The sequence below is a fragment of the Cavia porcellus genome, unplaced genomic scaffold, assembly GCF_034190915.1.
Source record: "Cavia porcellus strain 051 isolate PalLab524CR breed Dunkin Hartley unplaced genomic scaffold, mCavPor4.1 scaffold_12, whole genome shotgun sequence".
NCBI lineage: Eukaryota > Metazoa > Chordata > Mammalia > Rodentia > Caviidae > Cavia > Cavia porcellus.
In genome coordinates this window covers 4457335-4472243 of record NW_026947495.1, presented here as the reverse complement: position 1 = coordinate 4472243, position 14909 = coordinate 4457335, and the positions used below count along the sequence as shown (strand labels likewise).

At 40.1% G+C, this 14909-nt stretch overlaps 1 protein-coding gene across 1 annotated transcript; it reads left to right on the top strand.

The window, feature by feature from the left end:
• Positions 1-3457: 3457 nt before the first annotated feature.
• LOC134478379 (uncharacterized) lies at positions 3458-13632 on the top strand. Its single transcript, XM_063259658.1, has 2 exons — positions 3458-3550; positions 12145-13632. The coding sequence occupies exons 1-2, from the start codon at positions 3458-3460 to the stop codon at positions 13630-13632; spliced, it is 1581 nt and encodes a 526-aa protein (XP_063115728.1).
• The last annotated feature ends 1277 nt before the right edge of the window (positions 13633-14909 follow it).

Below are 14909 nucleotides of genomic sequence, written 5' to 3'. Positions count from 1 at the left end.
AACACAATATGCTAAACTGGATCAGATCTAGAACAGGAAAAAACAGTAGAAACACAAATACTGGGGAGATTCAAATGATGTCTGAAGTTAGTCAATGAAACAACTAACAGTTACATGCTTCAAAGTCAGTTTCTAATTTTTACTAATGTATCACAGTAATTAATGTATAATGTTAAGAAAAGGTAACACTTGATGATAGCTATAAGTACATAGGAACACTCTGTATTATTACTGTAATTTTTCCATAATTATACTTTTTCTATAAAAATAATTTTTAAAAACATAAATTTTCAAAAATGATGACCAAAGTTTTCAGAAAGTATAATTTCAATAATGATACATATTTTCAGCCTGTGATTTTTAAATTAATTATACGACTGTTACTTCTAAAATGAATCTATTTTGTTCTGTCACTATGATTTTTCTGCCAAATGCAGCACTAGGAAAAATGATTAAAAATTGAGAAATTGAAGTCATCCAATTGTGAAGCTTTTCGTGAGAAACAAAATGTATTCTCCGCTCTGGACACTAGGTGGGAGTATTGACCCATCTGTTAAAGCTGTTCTTAGGGCAGTTAAAATCTTCCATTTGGAAGCAAAAGATATTTGAGAAACTCTGTGATGTGACATTATTATATATACAGAGTAAGAGGAAAAATTTGCAATATTGAGATGAAGATAAAAAAATATAAACAGACTGTGGACAGGGCTCCAATATACTGAAGTCACCAAAAGTAAAATGGGGGGGAAAAAAGCTATTTATTCAAACATTTGCAGACTTGGTTATGAGTGCTGCTGAACAGATAGCACATCTGGAGAATTAAGGGACATCTATCTTCCCCAGACATGAATGCAGCATGCAATGTCTGAACCTACCAGGCATGGAAAGCTAAACTGCTGCTGGGCTTTTGGCTTGGGTGACATTTGGACTCCGGGGGAAACAGTTAGGCTGAATGTGGCCATGCAAAGTCCCTGTTGCCGGCTGCCTGCCCCTTCCTGAGGATGCCAGCTACCATCCAGGAAATACGGCCACTTTGTAGGGTTTGCCAAGGCAACGTGGAAGGACGAAGGCAAGTTACAAAGGCAAAAAGTTTTACAATGCATTCCTATTACTTAAAGATAGTTTTCCTTGTAGTTTCTGGCCTACCAATTTGGTTCATTTGTTTGAAAAAATCAGGTGTTCGTTATATTTCGGATATTAAGCCATGCAAATTCTGTGCTCTCTATGCAAACTCCCCCCAAAAAACTGACAGAGGTCTAAGAGTAAAACCTGACATGTTTTCAGAAATTTATTAGAATAGCAGACAAATCAGTCATAATGTGACAATTTCTTACCATCTTCTGGCCACAGGCCACATTCTACTGAATGTAAATGCTACAGAAATGGATATTATTAGTCCTTTGTTCATCTTGTGAATTACAGAAAATTTATACATGATGTTTGTAGAAAGTTTATCTTTGTGTGTCTTTCAAATAAAAAGACTGAGTAGCTAGGAAATTATCTCTGTTCCAATTGTAAGGAAAATTCATGGTATAGAAAAAGTTTAATTACTGATACATTTTTACATACAAAAGACCCATCCATCACCAATATTTGCATAAATCCATCTTTGCCTGCTTTTCAAGTATAAAAAGTTTCTAGATTCTTGGAAAATCATATCTCTTCCAATTGTAGAGAAAAATCCATTGAGCAGGAAAGAATGATTATAGATACTTTTAAATATTTGAAAAGAACTGTCTAAAACCGTATCTGTGTACTGGCACACGATTAGTGTAATATGAGACTTTACCTATGTCGAAGAGTATGCTCCATCTCTTTTATTTATTTGTACACGTGTTCTCTACCCTTGACATTTAGACAAAACTGAACTAACATCTCATATGTTGACTAATTAGCATGTATATGATGCCGATATGAATCTCAAAAAGATTATTTCATCAGAGCCCAATTACCGAATTTCTTTTCATTATCTTCTTTCTTTTTGTTCTCATGTACTTATTTGATCTTAATTTTTGCCATTTAAAGCAAGCATTTTCCCAGAGAAGTAGATCCAGGCCGTTAGGGCTGTCAGCATTAAGTGTGTAGACAGACAGCTGTTTATGGGAATGTAGGGCATTCTGAATGGAACCTGGCTCTCCCAGGGACGTTCCGTCTGCTTGCCAATTTTCCAGTGATAGTGAACATTTACAGTAATCAATAAATTCTTACCAAGCCCAAGGTAATTATAAGATAGCATTTTTATTCAAAGGGCACCCACATTATGTCTCAAACACATTTGAGGCAGAAAGATAAAATAATCCACTTGCTAGAAAATTTCTGCAAGGAACGACTCTGCCAGTAGGGGGCAGTGCCGCAGGTTTTCGTGGCTCTCCCATTGGAATGAGAGCTGAGGCCCAGTCTTAGAGCCATGGGACAGGGAGAAGGACGCGACGCTTTTAGTGTGGTCAATGACACCATAATCCGTAATTTTCCTCTCTGTTATTTGGCACATATATCACCTACAAAAGAAGAAAGTATAAGTCTCAGTTGGGTTTTATGTTACTGTTGTTCTACTATTTTTTCTTTATACAGCAGAAAATTGTAGTTACTTACACTGAAAGTCATGTATATGAAACATATGTGAAAATATCATTACATTTTGTCATTTACATTTGTAATGCATCAGGTTTGTTTTAAAACAGGCTAAAACATTAGAGTGAATAAAAGTTTTACTTTGTAAATAGCCGTTTTGATGTTCTTGGAATTCCAGAGTTCCCACACTAAAATCATATTTTTTGAAAGAAAAGAAAAAGAAGACAGAAATTGCACTGCCTTAGATTTTTCTATGGATCATTGCTTGATGGACGTATTTCCAGCAAGCGGGCTGTCAAAACAAAACAACTAAAACTGATAATTCTCAAACCACGAAACATTGACAACAAAAGTCTAACGAGTTCTGAGAAACACAGTTCATCAACAGAACTTGTTCTAGCAGGTTATTCAGGTCACTGTTCCCATCTGTAGTGTTTATCTCATCTTCGTGCATCAAGTTTGCTGTGCAGTGCAAACACTTCATCATTGTCTAAGATTCTTTGTGAATCTGCTTTTCTACCCAACTGATTCTTCTACATAGAAGATCATTCACTGGGAGAGAAGCAGTGTGGACTGTCATAAAAGTAAACAAAAGCCTCTGGGAAGTAAATTGTTAGTGGGAGCATCTAAATCAGAAGTGTCTCTTCTCTGCGGGTGTGTGTTTGAGGGCACTGCTGCAAAGCACTGACCGTTTGTTTGCCAGGCATAGTTTATACCTGATGGATAAGGAACAAGCAAAGGAGAGATGATGATGAATGTGTGCCTGCTCTGCAGAAATCTTTCAAAAGGAGTAACACTAACAAAAACAAAGGCAAACTGAAAAACGCGGTGGACCTCACCCTTGGACCAGGTGAGCGCTGGCCTCTTGTGCCTCCCCTGGCCATACATGAAGAAGAGTGAGCCATCCCAGGATTCACACCAGGGTGGTCGCTGGCTGTGTGCAGAATGTAAAGCAAACAAGGGCAAGCTACAGCCAGATGTGAGGGCTTTCAGGTTCACTGGCGGTTCCTGGGGTACCCAGAGTCAAAGCAGCACGTGCACGTTCCTGCTCTCCACTGGGAAACAGGGCTTTGAGGCTAGGGGGATCTGACCAGGTCCAGGTTTATAACTGGGTCTGTTTTTGACCCAGAAGGCACTATACTTGCTCCATTGCAAAAAGCACAAGGAAATACAAGTATGCCTTTGAAATATCATCAGATTGCTCCATGAAGTCTGATAAATTTGCAGATCCATCCTATGGGTAATGCGCATGCTAAGAGATTATTTCTATGCTTTCTGTGACTATGGGCATCTAGAAATGTGTCAACAGTTCTTGCTATGAAGTAGACAGGATTTTTGTTGAAAAAAGTAGCAAAGTATTTGGAGGGGCATCTCATTTTACATAATGTCCTCCTGACCCTTCACAGTTCCAAACTCAATCACTTAACCTGTGGTGTTAGTTACTCATATATTCTTTTGTTTTTGACTTTCTCAGGAACCTCAAATCCTAGGCATTTACCAAAGCATCCACGCGAACATGGTTTTGTGATGTTAAACCGGCTGTACACATGGCTCTGGGAAGATCTTATTCCCCTGCAGGGGAATCCAGGAAGATGTGAGCGTCAATTGTATTAGTTTCAAGCTACACTATTCAATTTCTTTGTGTTTAGCGCTTAGTAATAGAGGGCAACTGGTTTTGTCTTTTTTTCTTTCAGGTTTGGCTAATTTTATCTCCAGTTTTTTGGTTGTTTGTTTCTATTTCTTGAGTTGGTTGAAATGGAGAGGTGTAATTACTGACCATGGCTTTCTTTAATATAATAACAGATTGGTTTCTAGAAACAATTTGATTTCTAAAGTAGGCCTTCCTATTACCTTTCAACAGTGAAGTCTTCACTGATGTTTTCTAGGTTCTTCTCCAAGGGAAGCCAAACTCCATTTCATTGCACTGAAGTCTGTTTACTAAACTCGCTAAAATCGTCCTCTGACCTCACCTCCAGCTTCAAACCCTTTTTCACAGGCACTGACTTATTCATGGTTGCACCAAGCAGATGCTTGTTCTGTCACTTAATCTTTTCCACACTGGACAGTACAGCCAGCTTCTATCTGATAAGGGCTACAGCGTGAAGATTTCATTCATTAAGTCCGATTGCATGCTTTGTTTACATAAGAATTTATTCAAAATGGTTATTTTTCTCATAGGGCAAGAAGTAAGATTTGCTTAGTATTCCAAGTAAGAGACGTTGTTATCTCTAGAAATACCTATTCAAGGAAATCTTACCAATCCTCCACCCATTACTTATTTATATTTTTATTCAATTCACACATTTGAAACAAATTTATGTGTTAGAGTCATGGTGATCAATACTATCAATCTGCCTCCTAACTACAGTGTCTTTTCCACTGTAAATCTTTTTTTCACATGAGATTTTGCCAGAAGCTATGTTTGCATGCCTAACTAACAAGCAAGCCAGAAAAGCAATTAAGAAATTGGACACATAAGCTATTTGATGATTTACTTATTTTGGCCTATTGCAGATGGGGGAAATATATTGTGTTGTCTTGAGTATAACTCCAAATAATTATTTTACCTTTTAAGACAAAAAGGTGATATAGAAGGCTGACATTTTCCTTGCTCGTTGCCATAGTTTAAACACCAAGATATTTATTTACAGTGACTGATTGGATTCTTAAAGTTATTAGACACAAGAATTATACCACTTAGCAGCAGAAGACAAGAAACAGATATTTTAGAAAAAATCAATTTTCTTTCTTTATTCTACTCTATGAGACCATCGATTGTCCCAGTATTTGTACTGATGCAATTGATAATAGTACATTCCAGACGAAAGAACATCTATTTCACACTGGGGAGGCATGTGCTCTAATTACGCTTCTTAGGTACAGATAATTTCTTTAAGATCTAGTACGATTTCTCAGAATCAATTTCAGTTATTCTCATAGAAAAGCTTGTAACTATTTTTCATCTTTTCCTGAAACTTGTTATACGTGGCCCCATGTAAAATAAGTGTGAAGAGCTGAATCGTGTGGGCTCTAGCACTTCTCAGAAAAAATATAGCTACTATTGATTCTTAACTGACCCCTCAAAAATAAGTTCTCCCAAATTTACTTTTTTTCTAATTAGATGTTCCAGTTGCCATAGTGTGAGTTTTTCTGTTGTTTATTTGTTCCCAAACTCTGTAAAGATTTTGCTTCTCTAGGCAACGAGCTGGTTTTCCACATAGATAAGGTCAATTAATTTGACCTCTGGTTCAATATGAAATGCATAATAAAAGCTGGTGCCCCAAAGACCGGATGTTGCCTTTCAGGAAATCAACTTGCCAGGACAAGGAACAATAATTTATTACCTCATAAACCCCAGTTGAAATGCTCAGTGCAGCATATAGCAATGACAAGGAGCCTGTGTGTCTTTACACATTTATTTAAATATTCATTATTCTATGCAGTGGAAGAGGGATGAGGAAAAAGAACTAAGCTCCTGACCTTCAGGGAGGGGAACTAGCAAGAGCAAAAATATGACTGTTGATTCTTTAAATATATACATACAGACTTGAATTTCTGTTTATTTCAACTTTCTCTTCGCCAGAAAAAACCCTCACATGTAAGCTTGGAAGGATTTGTTATTGTATTTCATAATTTGAGCTATAGGAAATGTCTGAACTTGTCAGGAAGCAAATCATACAGAAAATCAAATTTTGCTGTTCACAATCAACAAACAAAAGTGACTGCTATTCAGAAAGGATCAGCGTATGGATCTGACTTATATATCTTTCATTTTTAACAAATTTTGGAAAATGAGATCTTTTATATTTTGGTTTTCACTTAATCCTGTGTCATTATCATTCTGTATATCATAGATGTTCATATATGTAATGAATGAAAATTTTATTCTTCCATTGAGTGTGCTATAATTGGCATTAATGTCTGGCTTTACTATGTATTTTTAACCCTGGATAAGCAATCTCCTTCAATCTTGGACCATATCTTCCCTTGTGTTTTAGAAATGAACTGAAAGAAACCATACAAGCATATTTGAAGTATCGATAACATATTTTCTCAGTGTAATTCACCATTTCCAGCCACCATGTGTATCCTAATCTATTATTTTAGTTATTGTTTTGAAACAGAATTATTTTTTTACACCTTGAATTGTAGATAAAATGTAATATAAAAGGCAGCGGATCCTCAAAATTTGAATGTAATTCTATAACAATTCTTTGCTCAGCTTTGCAAATGTACATGCTTGTCACATTTTCAGATTGTGAGATGACTCATGTTAGAAGCTAGTAGAAATTTTCGATAAGGTACAATTTCTGAGTCCAAGGTAACAGGATGAGGAGTAGGGTGTTATGGTAACAGGAGGCCACCATGTAATGTACAAGCAAGTTTTCAGGCCCTAAAAGATTCCAGTGTTTTTCATATGAAAGACAAAATGTGCATCCAAAGTGAGGGGAGGTGGCTTTAGAAAGGACATAGAAAGGAGGATAATCATGAAGCAAACAAACCTGTTTAATCCAGGTAGCCACACGTAATATAAACTAGAACTAAAACTTAAAGACATATCCAGCAGATCCTCTGAGCCAGTAAGTACAGTTTAAAACATTTATCCCAAGAAAATCACTGTCAATAGACTAAACAACTATTTAAGAAGAACATAATATATACCTGGAAAAGAAAATAAAAATGTGTTTTATTTCTATCCAAAGTTCAGTGAAACAAATTGCCTCTGCCATATACTTTGCCCATGACCTCCAATGCACTATTGGAGTTTCTGCTTTCTAATTTCTTTAAAATACTAAATTTTCTTCTTTCTCTAAGCTGTACAACGCAACAATCTGTTTCACTTCCTTAAAACTCATCAAAATATTATTTTGCTCTATCTCTGAATGATTCAGTATTGCACCCTTAAGCTATAAAAGGAGAAATCTTCCGATGTTCCTTCATCCAAGCCTCTTATGACCACAGTATTAACCTACGATTAAAGCCATTTGGATTATATTTCACCTTCATTGCTAGTTAAGTGGAAATTTTTGGACTATATTAAGGCCTTCATCAAAATTTACATCATTGTTTTCATGTAGAAAACGTGTTTCAAGTTTCAATAAAGTTACTTGGAAGCAGACGCATGCAGCTTGTATGTATGCTGAAAACAGTCCATGTATCTTTTCTTTTTGTTTATTTATACTATTTAAAGTTAAGGAGGATCCCTGCAGTCGTTAATTGCCTAAATTGTGATAAAATAAATGGAGATGGAAATTGTAATCTGGCTTGATTTTTCTGGTTCTTTTCCTGTACACATTATTCTTTCAATAGGGACTTTTTATAAATTCATTTTTGAGATTTTTTTTTAAATTGAATCTGAGGATTTACTAATATTTGTGTAGGAACAAAATCTGACATAAAAGAAGGAAAGGTATTTGAAATTATTAAATTACCCTCTTCTCATCACTTTACTGGGTGTGAGATGTATCTCTAAAACTGCCACTTTATTAATATCTCCAGAGATCCAGCTAGCTCAAAAGCATACCATTATCGGATTGCCTGGGTAAATCTTACAGCAAGAAAAATTCACCAAAATAATGTAATTTGTGTAACCACAATAAAACTCTATGAAATTGTGGCTATGTCCATATTTCTTTATGTGATTCTAAATAGCAGTTGGGTCAGGTTAAGAAGAAAAAGTTAAGATACATAACGGTAAAAAAGCAAGATGGAGAGGCGGTGGAAAGCTATGTGTCTCAGGAGCATAGAACTATCTGTTGTGTGCAGCAGAATTCTCACGACCCCAGAGCTGAACTTTGTAAATAGGCTTGGCATCAAACTCATGTCTGGAGAAAATAAAGAGGAAAAGAAAGGAAAGAAAGCGGCCCCCTGGCCTGCTCCGACACAGGCACAGACGCACACACATTTGGCCTGTGGGCACTGCTTATCATCAGACGCAAGTGGCCTGGTGGACCTTCAATTCCAGAGCTTTCTATCACTGGCCACAGGATGAAGTCGCCTTCTGCCATTTTATTTGTGAGCTATTTAACACAGAGCTTCTAACCAAGGATTTTAATGTCTCCCATTAGATTTTATTACTCTGAACGATGGTATCGGTTATCACAGTCAGCTATTTCCAGCTCTGTTTCTTAAAGAGGCTATTTCCAGTGAGCATTATAAACTTTCTAGCACATCCATGAGAAGGAAGACTGATGCATGATTAAGTCTAAGGTTTTAGTTTGGATTTGAGCCTCAACTCAGTTTAAGTATTGGGTTATTTGTCATTTTATTTTGTTTTTGTTTCTCCCTTAAAAAACTCTGAAAACCAGACTGAGAACCTTCTTTTGTATTGTAAGGACTCTGAAACACATGCTTAACCAGCTGATTGCTCAAGGCTTGACTCACATTAAGTGCAAAATATATAAATACTACTTGGATATAATTATTGCTGTTATTGTTATTAACAGGAACATTAATTGAAGTCATAGAAGTAGGAAGAAAGGATCACTAGATACAGGAATCTTAAGCTTATCTATTAATTTTGAACAAAATGAACTTAATTCAATGCACAGTGAGAAGCATCTTTTCTGACCTTCATGTGTCAAAGGGGAGGAATTCTACCCTGTGTGTTTAGGTACTCCAGACTGGAGATATTCATCAAATGGCTTAGAACTAATTGTCAATCAGATTGTGATAACATCTTTCATAAGTTTTCTAAAATTTTTTTGTTGGCTTTTTTGTATTTAACATTTTTATTTTAGACCGCACAAATAAAAACAAACAAACAATCAAAAAATGTGGAATGGGTTCTCCCAGTGCTGCAAACTCCTCCTTTCCCGGAAAGCAGAAGTGGACTGGTGCAGGACACCCTCCAGGCTACAAATGTTCGGGTTTTCCGCTGCTCGCAGTCTGCTGGATTTTGATCCCAGACTGGGTAGCAGCCTGGAACATTCTTCTTATCTCCTTCTTTGGCTTCTCCATCCCCTTCTTCATCTTCTTCATCACAGTTATCATCATCAAAACTTCTCCAGCAAAGCAGAATGCCATGCTGGATTCCACGCTGTTTCAAAGGCTGCAGCAAGGATGCTTCTCCACTTTTGATCCTATTATATCTGAATGTTTTTCACTAATATCACACAGAGAGATGTGACAGTAGGACAAATGAGTAAGTGCAAAATTGGACACGAGAATGTGGATCAATGTCTGATGTATTTTTATCTGAAAACTTCAGGCTTTTTCAACAGGAGTCAGAGATTTCCACTTGAATGCTGAATGCGTCTGTTATTCTGAGATGTAATGATTGAGCCCCATAGAGGGTAAGGTATTGCAAATACCTGTTTGATAAAAAATCATGCTGTTGTGAATAACCTGCCTGTTTAAATATGCTTCTATAATTAATATTATATATTCCCTTTGTATATGTTGATTTTGCCTTTGACATTTACAGCCTTAAGAGATTCAAATCTTTATCAATCCAAATGACCTGATAAGCCTCTTATGTCTACCAACTTCTACAAAATGTCTCTGTCCTACCAAGTGGCTCTTTTATAGGACCTATTTTCTTTAGTTTATGGTTTATCAGTAGATGTTGCTTAATAAGAATTTGTACCCTCTCTTATCTCTTGAGACTTCAGGATTTTGCTTTCATTGACTGTGTTTTGAGCTATCTAAATGCTTTATAAATATTGTTTGAGATTTAAAAGTATTTCATGCTACATTTCAAAATAAAATTGCAAGACTTATGTGCCCATTTATTCACAAATATTGTCATCTGATTATCTCAAAATTTGTTCCTTCCATCTCCTCAACTTGGACCTTGTGGCAAAATATTGGTCTGTATTTCAGTTCACATGGGTTTACTACAGCCTTACCATGTTTCTAAAGAGGAAACTGGTCTGTAGATTTCCAGATATAACAAGACTAACTTTCAAAAAATAAAAATGTGTATATTAACTTCACTTTTCTTTTCTCTCTTTGTAACTTTTACTGTAACCGCTCCATTGGTATCAATCCTTCTGTATCCCTTTTGTTACATTTCATCTGTAATTTCAGGAAAATTCAGTCATTTAATTTTTGCAGGAATTTTCTACTTGTTTTTGTAACTACCTCCAATTTATTATACTCTCACTAATATTTCCATTTTCTATTTAAACTGCATCAGCCTTCCTTGGCTTCAGTACAGAGAAGCTTTTTGTATTAAGTACTTATTTAATAAAGACGCAGGTCACCTTGCTGCAGAAATCCATTATAAAGTATGTGACACTATTAAATCATAGGAAGCTGTATGAAAAATCTGTAAGAGGAAATCCCGTGAGGTGTAAGAACATTTATCTCTGTTCAGTCATACAGCAACCACCTTATCTAATGTTAACGCCTCACGGTTCATTTTGTGCCTTTCATAATTTACTAAGTTTATGAGTCTGAAATTAATGCTTTTATTTTAATCTGGGAATATAGGAAATATGTTTATTTCTGTGAAAAATTTCTATGAATCTGTATGACGGTTGAGTTGGATTGGAAAAATGTCTTTTTTGGGGGGTAAAACATAAAATAAAGCTATTGGAACATCGAAAAAGTCTTCACAGAAGATTTTTCTTTAAAAAATATATATACTAAACGTTATATGATGTTGTTTTTGAAAAACATGTTAAGCTACGTGGTGGAAATCAGAATGCATTACTCAGTGAGAAATCAAAGAATGAAAAATCTGTGGAATTAAGAGCATCATGGCCCAGATAGTGGCACAGCTAGTTCCTCTTAGTTCTTGCAAAGAAAGCTTTGTGCTCACAGTATTGGGACAGTATATGCTGTCTAAATCTTGTACCTTGAGTAACTATTATGAAGATACAATATGCAGTGCATTAATTATTGTTAACTTTCTATTATCCTGCTTTGAATGTTTCTTTTATTTTTTCTTTTTAAAATAAAAAAGAACATTGTGGTCAATAACTTTTTGAATCTTTTTTTTTTTTTTTTTTTTTTTTTTTTTTTTACTAATTCCTTATTTCTATTCAGGAAAAAGAAAAGAAGGAAGGAGCAGGGAAGAAGGAAGGTGGAAAGGAAGGGAGGAAGGAAAGGAGGGGAAAAGAAGGATGGGAGGGGATGAGAGCCAAGCAGAAGGAGAAACACAGAAGGAAAAGAAGGAAAGACGCGGAACGTGAAGAGAAGGGAGGAAGGACAGGAGGAGGGAGAAGGGAGGGAGAGGGAGAGGAAAGGAGAGGGGAGACAGCAAACAGGAGGAAGGAGGCGGGAGCGAGACAGAGGAAGAAAGGCATGCGGAGAAAAGGAAATAAAGGGGGCAGGAAAGGGACAGAGGAAACAGGAAGAAAGGAAAGAAGGCAAGCAAGCAAGGGAGAAGGGGGAGCAAAGGAGGAAGGAGGGCAGCAGGGACGGAAGGCCTTTAACCGCGTGGAGCAGGGGCGTGGCCAAAGCTTGGGTCTCTTATTTGGGGTAGGTCACCTCTATTTCTAGTATTATCTTTGCAGTAAAATCTAAATCTCTCAATTCATCTTGTTTAGAAAGGAGAAACGCTTCCTTACAGCTTCGCACGTTTAGTGACAGCAGGCCTGACTTAAAGTGAACCCTGTGTTTCAGACCCTGGTTCTCCTGCACACGCCTCGCTGCTCGCGTCCTCCCCGCACAGTCCTCCCCGCACAGGCCTCCCCGCACAGTCCTCCCCCGCACAGGCCTCCCCTCACAGGCCTCCCCGCACAGTCCTCCCCCGCACAGTCCTCCCCCGTACAGTCCTCCCCCGTACAGGCCTCCCCCGCACAGGCCTCCCTTCACAGGCCTCCCCCGTACAGGCCTCCCCCGTACAGTCCTCCCCCGTACAGGCCTCCCCCGCACAGTCCTCCCCCGTACAGGCCTCCCCCGCACAGGCCTCCCCCGCACAGCCCTCCCCCGTACAGTCCTCCCCCGCACAGTCCTCCCCCGCACAGTCCTCCCCCGTACAGGCCTCCCCCGCACAGTCCTCCCCCGCACAGTCCTCCCCCGCACAGTCCTCCCCCGTACAGTCCTCCCCCGTACAGGCCTCCCCGCACAGTCCTCCCCCGCACAGGCCTCCCTTCACAGGCCTCCCCGCACAGTCCTCCCCCGCACAGTCCTCCCCCGTACAGGCCTCCCTTCACAGGCCTCCCCCGCACAGTCCTCCCCCGTACAGTCCTCCCCGCACAGTCCTCCCCGCACAGGCCTCCCCGCACAGTCCTCCCCCGCACAGGCCTCCCTTCACAGGCCTCCCCGCACAGTCCTCCCCCGCACAGTCCTCCCCCGTACAGGCCTCCCTTCACAGGCCTCCCCCGCACAGCCCTCCCCCTCACAGTCCTCCCCCGTACAGGCCTCCCCCGTACAGTCCTCCCCCGTACAGGCCTCCCCCGCACAGTCCTCCCCCGTACAGTCCTCCCCCGCACAGTCCTCCCCCGTACAGGCCCTCCCGCACAATCCTCCCCCGCACAGTCCTCCCCCGTACAGGCCTCCCCCGCACAGTCCTCCCCCGCACAGTCCTCCCCCGCACAGGCCTCCCCCGCACAGTCCTCCCCCGCACAGTCCTCCCCCGTACAGTCCTCCCCCGCACAGTCCTCCCCCGCACAGTCCTCCCCGCACAGTCCTCCCCCGCACAGTCCTCCCCCGTACAGGCCTCCCCCGCACAGTCCTCCCCCGCACAGTCCTCCCCCGCACAGTCCTCCCCCGCACAGTCCTCCCCCGCACAGTCCTCCCCCGCACAGTCCTCCCCCGCACAGTCCTCCCCCGCACAGGCCTCCCCCGCACAGTCCTCCCCCGCACAGGCCTCCCCCGCACAGTCCTCCCCCGCACAGTCCTCCCCCGCACTGTCCTCCCCCGCACAGTCCTCCCCCGCACAGTCCTCCCCCGCACAGTCCTCCCCCGCACAGTCCTCCCCCGCACAGTCCTCCCCCGTACAGGCCTCCCCCGCACAGTCCTCCCCCGCACAGTCCTCCCCGCACAGTCCTCCCCCGCACAGCCCCCCCCCCCACGTGGCACTGCACGTGCCAGGCTTCCCCTTACCGAGCTCTCCCTGATCCCAGCGAGGCAGCCCACCTCGCAGGGCCAAAGCGGCCTCATGTCTGAACAGAACGCAGGAGCTTGCACGGTGAGGGCAGAGCCAACAGCACAGCCAGGAAGTGAAGAAAACAGAAGGTGACTGCCCAGAGTGAGTAAGTTATGGGTGCACAGTTACTTCCAGTGAATCCGTTCTGAGAGGCAGCAGCGTGTGGATTTTACCAGGAAGCCTGTGCACACCCTCCAGCTCGGGGCACAGGCCGCGGATCCAGCAGGCGCAGTGTGAGGTCGCAGTCCAAAGAGGGCGCTGCATGTTCCTCTAGAGATGCGGTATTTCTACACTGACCCTTTTGTGAACTAAATAGAACTGTGTGTGAATCCTGTGATTTCTTATCCTGTCTAGCTTAGCTGATATATAGTTTATCATTTTCAAGCAGTAGTTTAGCATCTGAACTGCTTTTCCTGGTAACTTTTAGCTCCCAAAGTTTCTTTAGAGAACTCTCCAGTTAACTGTTATTATTCAGTGCTCTCACTGTCTTCTATTGAATTTACTTACTAAAATGCAGGTAGAACTAAAAAAAATTTTTTAAATGTTGAGTCATCAACATATATGCATATGTATGCATGTGGATTCCTTTTTTCGTTTTGTTTTGTTTGCTTGTTTACACAATCTCCATCCAACTTTCCCTTGTAATTCAAAAGTTTTCTGTGATGAAGTTTGCTTTAATTACTGTTGACATTTTCAGAGACCGAGAATTTGCACAGGAAGTTACTGGAATAATAATATGATACCTGTAGGCCTCAAATCTTCAAGTAGACAGCACTTATTGATGGATCCCAAATTTGTTCTTTTTCTCTCCTTAATTTTTCTTTTTTTAAATATGAAACCTCAAGGGAGTAATTTTAGCTGAAAAATCAGATTAGAGCTCATAGAACACCACAAAACATTTTTTAATTGACAAACCATAAATACCACTTTAAAATATATGTATTTTTAACACAACTAATTTAATAAAACCTTTCTTTTTCCTGGATGGTTCATTAATATTTTATGATGATGATCATAGTCATTAATTTGCATTCTTCACCGACTTCCCTCAGTCTGCATAGAAGGCGTTAAATTTTTTCTTGAGTGCTAAGCATGGTGGTAGGAGTCCATGATCCACACTCAGAAGACTAAGGCAGGAGAAGAGCTGTGAGATGGAAGCCAGCCTGAACTACGTAGAGAGACCTGATCTCTATAAACTAAAAACAAAGCAAAGAAACAAAAGCCCCAATAGAAATAAAATAAATTTTATATTGATTAGTTTCCAATTATACATATATCCAGGCAAAACCAGACACTA

What these genes read in the sequence shown, in the direction of transcription:
- LOC134478379 (XM_063259658.1), top strand. Translation starts at nt 3,458, where the DNA reads ATGAAGAAGAGTGAGCCATCCCAGGATTCACACCAGGGTGGTCGCTGG. An exon ending in AGGGCAAGCTACAGCCAGAT is followed by an intron (nt 3,551 to 12,144) that starts GTGAGGGCTTTC and finishes CCTGTGTTTCAG; the next exon opens with ACCCTGGTTCTCCTGCACAC.